Below are 11,875 nucleotides of genomic sequence, written 5' to 3'. Positions count from 1 at the left end.
TAACACGCTCAACTGCAGCATTAACACATTACGTAAAAGTTGATATTTTGATCCCTGCACATCTGAAATTAAGCAGGCATGATAACATAATAGGGGGCGACACGTTGGCGCATCGACAAAAAAATTCAACTCTGAGACTAAAGTTTTCACAGAGAGTTTCTGTTAATTAAATGGCTTCATTGTGAAGGGAAAGCGAAGGCGTCACGAACAGAGGCAACTAGATGTGGAATTTGTCTCCCCTTAATTGTTCTTCTAACATTTCTTGTCTCCTCCATCTACAAGTGTTAAGCTCTCCGACGTCATGCCATTCAGAATGTGGAAAAGAAGCAGGAGCCTGAGCCAAAGAGAGTAACATCCAAAAGGTTTTTCAAAACCACACAATATTGTGATTCAGCTCATGGTGACTGGGTGTCGATGTTACTTTAACCAAGGCTGTTTGGCCAGCTGCCTTTTCACGCTGCTGCCTATTGATGAGTTTTCATCCGATTCTCAAAGGAGCGTTTTGTGGTGATTATTCAAGGGGTGATGCTAAAATCTTTTCTAACTTTTGGATTTAAATTCCTCTTGACATCATTCTTTACAATGGCAAAGCCTCTCTTTTTGCCATCCCTATCGCCTTTTGGGGGGGGGGGGGGGGGGGGCTCAAAATAAATAGCATCCAAAAGTTAGCAGGATTTTGCATAGTTAACATTTCGCTAATGGGCAGGTCTGCTTCTCAGGGAGACTGGACAGCATTTTTGGGGGCCACAGAGGCGTTGTTGTGGTGACGGCGCTGGGAAGCGAATGAAGCAGATGTCAGAGTAATCCATCACCCCTCTTCCCCCCCTTCTATCGGCCCATTGCTGTGACACCCTCCTCGCTGCTACTCATCAATTAAAGCTCTACACCAGCCCTACCATTAACATGCAAGTACTTTCGTTAGCTTCCTCCCTTGCCTGAGGTAATCCATGTAGTAAAAAATGTCAGAACCAGTAGTCGACCATAAGTTAAGTGTAATGTATATTTTGCCACTTGCTACTGCTTTAGTAATTTGAGGGACTGTCAATCTAGTGATGACTCTTTTTGGTTATAAGATGTAAGGCTGAGAGATGGTATGGGAAATGCGATGATTCTGACTAACAGGTCATTTAGTTTAGGTCGTTTTGATTTGACTAACTAGAGTTAACCCTGTAAAATAAATAAAAAGTATGAAACTGTTGCTTCCCCCTTAAAAAATAAAAAATGGTAGAAGCCATGGAAATATTTATTAACACTGTTGGAAACATAATGCATAACATCTTTTTTAACATTTATGATGACACAATAATGTAGTACAATCAATTTGGCAAAACATCTGTTGAAATCACAGATTTTTGTAAAATAATTATTACATCAAGGCCATCCTGCTCTTAAGCTCTTGACAAAGAGCCAAACTCAAATTCAGATGTTCTTTGGTAAAAACCCTCAGTCATGAATTTTTCTCAGTACCAGAGAGTTTTGTCCCAGGATTATTTTAACTACAGTTTCCCTCACTGATCCCATATCCAGGACCTTTGTTGTGAAAGTTTTCATGTTCGAACACCAGTATGATCATCTTGTAAAATGCAATATTTTCATTATTACGTACTTGGCAACTACATCACCATGAGTGATACTTCATTGAGATGTAGATTACAATAACCTGCTCAAGCTGGTACCATGACACAATCACACTGTTTCTAGCTTATCTCTCTAATTTCTGTCCATCTAAAGGACATTGGTAGTGGGTTTTTCCTTTACACAAAATAAATAAAATATAAAAATAATCTCTTACAAAATATATGTCAACACAGGGACAATCTGTCTGGACAACCACATTTGGTCACAACACACAAAATACTACTAGTACTAACTACAGTTACAGAACAGAACAAAACTAGCAGCAAAAAGTGTTATTACCTATAATATATAACAATAATAGAACTGGTTATCTGATCTCAACATTCCACATCAGTAGTAGATGGGGCATCTGTATTGAGGCTGTTCCATTCGAAAAGTGAATTAATTACTGATTCTCTTTCGCTGCCAACGGAGCAAATATTAGCCAAAAGCGAGGGAAGCTTGTGGCCTCATTAGCATAAAGCTTTGTGTCAAATGAGGTCCCAAAGTTTAAGTGGGTAGCATTTAGATCCCATTTAAATACACTTATTTTAATTGGACTATTCCAGTTTAAAGTCAGCTGTTCTTGTGGACCCATGTTAAAAACAAGAGTTATCCACTTTGGAAGGAATGAGCCTTTAAATACGATGCCCAATTCCAGTGTGTAATTGTACATAGGAATATATGTGCAAGGGTTGGCACTTAAGGATATGGGAAAATGGAAGCAAAAAGCCTTACAATGGTACATTAAAGACAGTAGAGTCTCCTTTCAGAGATTTGTAATTACACCTTGAGTGCAGTGCACTTGTTTTTGTATTGTGCATTGTCGTTGGTTCATCCCTAAGCTAAAGCACATGATGTACAGTGTAAAAGTTGGTCATTTTATTTCTATCCAAAACACACAATATTAAACAGGAGAAGAGCTAAATCTAAGCTAGTAAACAATGAGAAAAATCAGTAGTTTTCTTATCAAATAAATTAACATTAGCCATTTTCTCTAAATAAAAAGTTAAATATCATTGTTGTGTCCATGTACAGTTTTTTATGTTGTAAGATTTGTTATATCAATCACTCAGGCCAAAAATTTCCTCAGAAATACCTTCTGTGCTGTCTACGGAGCAGAACACCCTCAATAATCACACCCCACATCTTTCTCACGGTCTACAGATCAAGCCTTTGCAGGCTATTTCGCTCTGTTGCTCAGTACTGGAACAGAAATGTGTCTACTGGTACCAACACCGAAGCCCTCAGCAGAACTCTGGAGCAAAGCCGGATGCATTGCACACAATTACTCCGTCTAGACTCCACCAGACCCACGATTTCCAGTGCAAATGGCTCTTTCCTCTCAATACTTGGAACCCATTGCAGTGATCATCCAATTGCGACACTTGTAGACCCCTCTACCGCACTAGTCACAGGTGTGTATCAATTCCCCAGAAATAAATATTTCACTTGCACGTGTACACTTCTGTTCGTTCACTACAGGTGTTGCACTTGACGTAGCAACACCAAAGAAACTTGCAGTTGCACTGCCACACGCGTGAGTACTGGTGTGTGTTATATCCCCGGCCGCAGCACATGAGGTCACAGCCATTGGCCTGCAGTGCAGTCTTGTTGCAGATCCTGCCCTGGGTTCCCATGCTACCGCTCACGGGATCTGCCTCGCAATAGTTGGGCGACTTCTCGATGTACACCAAATCCGTGTCCATAGGCTTCCGGTACGAGTAAGGCTTTTTAACCTTCAGAAAGGTAGGTCTCTTGTTCCGACTGGCTCGGACCGGTTCCACATGTACGGCGTGGTTATACTTCTCCTTAAGGATGTAACCCAACTGCCGGAACTTTGGGAGAGTGGTCCAGCAAGTCTTGGTGGTGCAGGATCCTGATACACCATGACATTTACACTCTAAACGCATGTTCTTCTCCAAGACCTGAAGTGGGAGGAAAAATCAACAAGTCAGTACCTTTGGGATTATTTAGGCACCTAGGTTTCTCTTAGGAATCTTAGCCTAAGGTAATTATGAAAGTAGACTGTTTGATGACTCATTGTTGATTTAGTTAGTCCAACTGGTGACAAATTTGAAGTGTGCAATCATCCGTTACAAAAGATAGAATTACTGATGCTAAGCGGAGAATGTATGAGGAAGGAAAAGATCTTGTTTACGAAAAGGTATGTGATAGTTTTGGCCATAAACCATGTTTAAACATTTTGCATATATTCACATCATCTAATACAAGGCATATTCCAGCAAACCAAGATCTGGATAGACTAACAATACAGTGGGGATTAGTGAAATCACCCTCGGTGGCATACAGTTGGGTATTTTAAGACACATTTCTGGGAATGGTTTAACAGGTTGAGACAAAAGTTTTTTTAACATTCCGATTTGAAGAATGCAAGGATTGTTAAACTTGCAGTGCTAGACTACCTCATTCCTCTCGCTGCGTAGAGAGCGGGCCTGCAAAACACAGCTTGTGTTCACAGGCTCTCTGACTACTTGTAGGAAACCGTTTCATTTGTGTACAAAACACACGCCACAAATCGTTGCATGGGGCAAACTATCAGAGGCTGTCTGTAGGAGTCTCTTGTCTTGTATAAGCAATAGAGCGGAATCTGCACAGGATATGATATAAACACTGACTGAACGATGATCGCAGAGTTCCTACAACAATCAGCCTGTGTGTAGTGTACACAGATAAAGCTCAGGAGTCAGGTTTCAGGTGCCACGTCACAGGTAAAAACAAAACATTTTGAGCTGCAGTGTAACTGAGGGATGCTGTATCATTTCTTGTCCTGTAGTTAATTTGCATGCTAAACATTAATGCATTTCACCTTAGCTGTAGGCTTAGAAATGCACCGGAAATGCACAGAAAAAACATAGGTTAGCTCAGAATAGATGAATGAATGGGCAAATGTAAGCAGAACTCAGTGAAGCAGAGTGCCTGTTTAGATATGGAAGATATCCGAGTGGTCTGATTGGCATCAGTGGATTGAATGTTCAGGGCGGCGCAATCTTTGGTGTGGTTGGTTAATGTGTCTTTTCTCTCCCTCTCTTTCTCTTCTTTTCACAATTTTTCACTTTTGCTGTGTGTTGCTTTTGCGTTTTAATTATTTTTTTTCTCCCTCTCAGACTTTCAGGAGTCTTTTTGGCAGCTGTCTGCAATCTAGGATGCATATCGGGCTTAGTATGTTCATGCTGCTGATTCCTGATAAACAGTAAGCCTCAATGGAAAAAGTTTACAATGGAAAGATCCTTGTGTCTTAAGTGAGGCCACGCCCCTTGTATTTACCCATTAACCAATCACAATCATGGGTGTGGCATATTGCTACCATGACCTTAGTTTCATTGAGAACTGCTCAATAAAAAGTGCAAAATTGCATGAATTTGTGAATTGTCAATTCACTGGACTGATTATACTTGCTATAAAGAGAGGATTGGTACATGTGAGGCACCAGATACCAGAAGAGTTTTATGAAAGAAGTTACAAAAGGCTACTGGTCAGGATAAAGTTTTTAAAGCCCCCCAAAAAAAGCTCTGTCCAGAGTGCTGAAACATCACACTCTCCAGGTCAAGTAGTATCTTTATTGTCTTACCAACTCATCCCAAATCCACTAGTGGATCACAGTTGCTTATAAATTATTTCAGTTTTGAGTTTTGCCATAATCACAAATAGCTGGTCAAGTGCATGCTAAAACTAAATTGCATTGCATTGCTACACCTTATTATTTTTAATCTACTACCCACTCCAAAGCAGAGCAAATTCATTCTCAGCTTTGGCCCTTGAGGTCCACTTTCCTGCAAACGTTTAGCCCCATCCTTGATCAAACCTGCCTGCCTGTAACTAGTGATCATGAAGACCTTGATTAGCTTGTTCAGGTGTGTTTGATTAGGGTTGTAGCTAAACTCTTCAGGAAAATGAACCTCAAGTGCCAGATTTGAGAACCCCTGCTGTAGGACTTACAAGAAACACCTGCCAATCCTGCTCCTGTAGGCCCATGTTCCAGCAAAGTTTAGCTCTATCCCCAATCAAACACACCTGAACCAGCTAACCAATGTCTTCAGGATCACTAAAAACCTTCCAGGCAGGTATGATGGAGCTAAACCAGGGATCCTCAAATCTGGCCCACGAGATCCACTTTCCTGCAGAGTTTAGCTCTAACCCTAATCTAACACACCTGAGCATGCTAATCAGTGTCTTCAGAATCATTAGAAAGTCACAGGTAGGTGAATTTTATCAGGGTTGGAGCTAAACTCTGCAGCGCATTGGCCCTCCAGGGCAAGATTTGAGGAACCCTGAGCTAAACCCTGCAGGAAAGTTGCCCTCCTGGAGCAGGATTGGAAAAACCTGGCCTAATGATGTTTTTATGCATGACATGGTACTTCTTAAAAATCATGCAAACTGTGCCACATACCTTGCGTCCCACTTCATTGTTATGGAGGTTCATGAGTGTCCTGGCATTCTGCCTGATCTCCCGTGCGTCTATAAACACCTTTGAGAAGCTCAGACCATAGCGAATATCAGCTGAACATCCTCCCCACTTCCAGCCCTCCTCTTGGTTGTAGAAGCCCTGCTTCTCCTTGTCACAACCACAGCCGCTCAGCGTACCCTGAGTGCAGGCTGCCGTGATGGCATGGGCGACCCCGGCAGCGATAATGGCGTAGGTGAAGGCTGCTTCCTTACTTCCTGGATTCAAAAGAATATTCTCTGTCAGTACTGCTGTCAACAAGGTCCAGCAGAGGCAGTTTTAAAGCACCCTACATACCTGACATACCTTGACACTCATAGCAATAATGAAATGTGTTAGTTGAGTCAAGTGTAGTTCATTTATCATGCACACTTCACACTGAATAACAGTATGCAGTAGATGGTGTGGGGGCTTACTGAGAAAAACATGATATAAAAATTATCTAGGACCCAACACAGGCAAAACAAACACGGATCATATACCTGTGATTACTCAAAACACAAATAATTGTCCTTCAGTCGTCATAGAGAGGAAACAGAAAGACAAATAACTGTTTGCACACAGATGAGCAAAGGAAGGAACGGTCCATCTCTTTAATAAGCACAAAGGACAAGGGTTTATTTCAGAGACAATAGAATGGTAGAGATAGAGGGTGTGTGTTTAGACTCTAGCCTGGCCACTGTCCCAGCTTCCGTCAGAACGAGGGATCCACCCTGTGGAGATGAACTCCTCAGGCATGCAGTGCCTCCCTGGCAAGAGCACTGCTATAATTGATTGCCACTGTTAAACAGGGCACTTCCAGGTTAATGGTGTATTTCATTTATAAGGACAAAGATAGGTCTGAAGTCCTGCGAAGAGTTATTTCAGGGACTTTTTTGTAAGGTGACATCAAGCAACAAAACACTTTCCAAGAGTTCCAAGCTTCCAATTTTCACACTATGCAAATTGCTTTGGATAAAAGTATTTGCCAAATATAAATAGTGACCTAGTGCTGCATGGAAAATCCCTTAAAAAATATGATGCATTCATTGTTGCTCAGTTATGTTAACATTCCCGGAAATGTACATATCCTTTTTTGGATTAATGAGTCATCATGTATTTACTGTGCTAAGAATCATTTACACACCTGAACCGAAGAAACACATTAAAAAGTTAACCTCTATAGGCCTCATAAAGATTGATGTCATCATGAGTTATTACAATTAATATATTTTTTATCTTTTGATCATTTCCTGCCACAAAGTGAAAAACACACATATATATGTCAGACTGTTAACAGACTGGCTCAGCAATTTAGGAATTTTCACCTTTAAGCGATCAAGAGCAGCAACAAGAGTCTTCAGTGGTTTCCTGAAACTAACATTGGTATGTGTTGACCTGCTGATGATAAACATCTTGAAACTCTGCCCATGCAATTTAACAAAGGCCAGTTTGGGGCATCAATTATGTGGAGATTTTTATGAGTTGTTTGGGCTTGTTGCCAAAGGAGTAGGGATGTATCCTGAAGAAAGGAAAATGAAGACTGTTTTGACGTAAAATCTTAAAATTCTCATCAATACTAGAGCAGAATGCTCCTTGTCTTTGTATATCACTCGAGCTATGTTTACTTAAATCAAGATATTCTGAACACAAACACAGCAGATAAGACTTCCATAAAACGTGTGTTAAGACATGGGTGTCATTTATTTTCAAGAGAAATCTGAATCAGTGGCATTGCATGATTCTGTGCGAGATGTCTCTTGCCAAAACTGTAAATGCAAGAGGTTAATTTATAAACCTCATACAATGTACTTGTCTGGACTTGAGGCATTAATGCTGTTGGAGGAAAACTATTTTTGAGCATACCAGAGGGTGGTTAAGTCAGAGAAGATTTAGGAGGGTTGCGCTCAAGCAACATAAAGTAACACAAGCACAACGATGATACGCCTTTCACATATCTGTCCAACTGCTGATTTCCAGCAAGCTATATTTCAATCAGAACTTCATTCACATATACGATAAAAAGGTGAACGGGTCCATGGGTAGTGGAGACGGCAAAAGTGCACCTATAAGTGGAATCCATTGCTGTGTGTGCCAAATGTGGACCTTGGTACCAGGCCCTGAAAATTACTGCACATTACTCAACTTTTTTTTCTTTTTTTTTTTTTGGAGTACGCAAGCCCCTCCCCACAGGATTAACTACCTCTTTTCATCTTCTAACTTCTGCTACTATGAGCATGACTGGTCATACACCCACTGAAACCAATCCCGTTTGAACGGTTGTCCACTTTATTTAATCCTCCCTATTCCGACCATAGACAAAAAGAGTCTGGGTAAATAAAGCAGTTGGGCTGCTTCAGAAATGGAGACCACGGTCTGTCACTCTAGGTCAGCGTCATCTGAGGCGCTTAGATGAGAGGGCACACAACACAAGACCCATAGCAGCTGTCCAAGCAGACAGCATTAAATAATATAATCAGCACCCACAACAGATCCAGGCTGCCATTCAAGTGTAAACGGCTGAGTGTGTGCAGTTCCAGAATGAGATGGAAAGAGAAGAAAACCTGTGCTTTTTTTCAGGAGGCGCTTGTCTTTGATGCAGAGGGATAAAATACAGCTTCACCTTCAGCGATAGATACAAGTCTCTACAGATCTAAGCTTCTCCCCTGGGCCTCAACCACACCATCGCAACACTGGCTGGATCTTAAGAGTGTGCGGCTAAAGGAAAGAGAAGACATTTCGGATAATATTATATTGGAGTTTATTTCCGGCAGAGTTTGGATATTTGAGCATCGAAATTCCCTGCAGCCGCAGGAAAAAAACACTCAATAATGCCAGCTCCTATTTGCTAGCATGATCTGAAGCTAAAGCAAAGTCCTTCACACCACCATTCATCAATGTGTCGCAGGCTCAATAGCACTGAAGGACTCCTTAACAGGCCTAAGTTTGCCTTAGGAAAATGGATAACATTACTCCAAGTGAAAAACTCACTTAATTACTTATGCTTTGTCTCTCTGAGGTGACATATTGTTACATTTCTTCACAATACTGTACTTTCTTTTGGTCTACTATTCAACCACTGTAACTTATACCCGTGGTAAAGTGAAAACCCTGACTGCCAAATCATTCAAATCTACAGATAAGACAGGTCGACTAGAAAAAGAATTCTTTTGAGAGGGTGGACTGTTGAGAAGGCTATAAATCCAGCCGCGTTGGCACTTGCTCCATAAATGCATGCAGCTGAAACCTACCTGACATTGTTACTATAGCCTGTGAGAATCTAAACATTTGCCTGGCATCCAATGACAAATCTTTTCAAATGAGATGTCAGAAACAGGACACGATATAGTGTCATTCCAAAACACATAAGTCTATGCATAGTTTGTGAAGAAAATCTTATATTTGCATGAAAGAAGTATTAAGTAAGAGTGTTCTAACAGGTGTTTAAGAGTCACCTCCGATTTCAATGTTAAACATCATAAACATTGTCAGACAATCTCTCAGCAAAAAACAGAAATCTAAAGAAGAAAATCTAGAACTCGGTCTAAAATATGAGACCACTTGTTTAAAAATAGCAGCGATTCATTTCTGAATACTGTAACAGTATAAATGTAGTAATTTGGTAACATACCCACTTTCAACTCTTTTCCAAAGACAGTTCTTTCCCCGAGGGCCGAGCAGTTCCACCTTCCATTTTTGAATTGAAACTGACACTCATTGATTCCCATTTGTGCTCCTTCTCCAATGACAATGATAGCGTCAGGCCGGCTTTGACAGATAGTCCTTTGACGAGGGGCCAAACCAGGAATTTTGTTACAGATAACACTTGCTCCCAACGCAACCACGGAGGAAAAGCCCCTGTAAAGTTTAAAATGAAATGGAATGTTTATGCAGGAAAATATTGAATACTTAAATGCAGTTTGAGTGGAAGGAGCCATGACTACAAAATAATTCACAGTATACATGGATGGTAACAAAACTGAGCCCTAAAGCACTTTGGGAGACAAACTATTATATGGATGTCTTATTATTTATGTATTGTAACTCATAGCATATTGTTCTTAGGGACTTGTCACTAATAAACAACAGAAAAATATGAAACAAATAGATAATCTCATGCCACAAAGATAGGAAAATATGATTTTGATTTTCCAAATTTGTAATATAAATATTTTCCCCCCCATTTAAGCACCTCGAAAAAGCCCAGAATTAAATTAAAAAGCTGAAACCATACCATGTTCATAATTCAAAATACTTAAATTTATGAATGAACTTTTATTTTTATTTTTAAATAAATCCGGACAAATAAAATGACTCGTAGGCTAAATGTGAAATATTATCACATTTCCATAAAAATAACCACTGCTCTTTTAGATCAGTGCATTTCACTTGAGCTATTGTTTGATATATAGGCTAGGCTTTTCACAGTATTTTACAAAATTTTATCAAAGTGTCATAATGGCGGTAAAACTGTTATTAAAGGCTAATTAATTTAGACCTAGTCTACATTTACAACTAAACTTTTTGCGTAAATGCAGTATTAAATACTTTACAAAATAAAACAGAAAAACACATTCTATTTTACCCTACTTACCCAATCTTCAGATATATAATCCCCAAACAGAGGAAAATGTGAAAAATCCAGCGGCGTGTTTTCCTGCTCATGTTCAGCCTGTACTTTATTAATAGACTGTGAAGTGGTAGTAGCCTCCTGATGGGTAGCCTAACCGGTGGACGCTAGGCTTTATCACAAGCCAAGCAAGTCCTTGGAGGGATGCAAAACTCCGTGAAAACTTGACGTGAACACCTGAGCTGATATCCTTCGGGACGTGTGGAGATGAATGTTATTCTGCATATGTACAACTTCTCAATCACTTTTACGCGTCTCGATTTACTGGAACAGACTACAACTAGGCTACCCGCTTTTACTTTCACAGCACACTTTCCAGCAAATTCTTTTAGCTGTTAAATCTTTTAAGGTGTGTTCTGGAGGAAATGCAACATTTCGATATTCCTGTAAACGTCTGTGCGCTCCTGAAGCCGAGAAGCAGGTTGATAACGCGACTAATGACTTCAAAACACACCGCGAGCACGCGTTCAACCAAACAACACATGCATAGAAGTAGCCTACGGTATGTAGGGAGGTAAAAATATGATTTGAGATACGACAGCCGAGTAATAAGCGACAGACGTGTCACTAAGATATGTATCTATACTCTATAGCTATAATACCGTAATAAATCTAAGAAAGGTATATTCTCTGTGCGCTCCTTGGCGAAGATCATATCGCAGTAACTCCAGCTTCTTAAACAGAGCTTTTATCTATTTCCCTGCACCCGCTTGCTCCTCCCATGAGAAAAGAAAACTTGTTCTTTAGATTTCCCCCTCACCCACCTCAAGTCCTTAATTGCGAGGTGAGAGATGTGTTCATCTATCCACCTTCCTATCCAAAACAAAGATGTCAAAGAACCATGTGTACTCCAGGACTAAGAACAGGACAGCAAATATTAAAACAGAAAAATTAAACTCTGATTTTAAACTCTGTAAGGTTTATTAATATGAATAGATGAAATAAAGTTAGATGAAATGTTCATAACTGAAAGGTCATTCCAAGAAAAGTGTCCCTTATTAGAATTTGTGTAAGCAATGACTTTAACAGTAGCTCGTATTGTCTTTCCACATCAAGAAATCATGCTATAATTTGGAAACGCATAATTTAAAGTCCTTAAATTAGAAAAGAATAATTCAAAGACTTCATGAATTCTTTAGGGCGCCTTTTTTCTCTTGTAAAGTTTAGTTTGAGAAAGTCCAACA

The 11,875-nt window shown here is 40.0% G+C and overlaps 1 protein-coding gene across 1 annotated transcript; it reads right to left on the bottom strand.

Annotated features, from left to right (window-relative positions):
- Nucleotides 1-1,226: 1,226 nt before the first annotated feature.
- On the bottom strand, nt 1,227-11,354 carry LOC306855299 (protein Wnt-7a). Its single transcript, XM_079393877.1, has 4 exons — nt 10,656-11,354; nt 9,693-9,919; nt 6,029-6,300; nt 1,227-3,545 (listed from the first exon to the last, which is right to left on the bottom strand). Exons 1-4 carry the CDS (start codon nt 10,724-10,726, stop codon nt 3,066-3,068), a joined length of 1,050 nt encoding a protein of 349 aa, XP_079250003.1. The 5' UTR covers nt 10,727-11,354; the 3' UTR covers nt 1,227-3,065.
- Between the last annotated feature and the right edge of the window lie 521 nt (nt 11,355-11,875).

Source organism: Barbus barbus (genome assembly GCF_936440315.1).
Source record: "Barbus barbus genome assembly, chromosome: 35".
NCBI lineage: Eukaryota > Metazoa > Chordata > Actinopteri > Cypriniformes > Cyprinidae > Barbus > Barbus barbus.
Note: the sequence above shows the minus strand (reverse complement) of the source record. Positions and strands in the feature narration are given on the sequence as shown.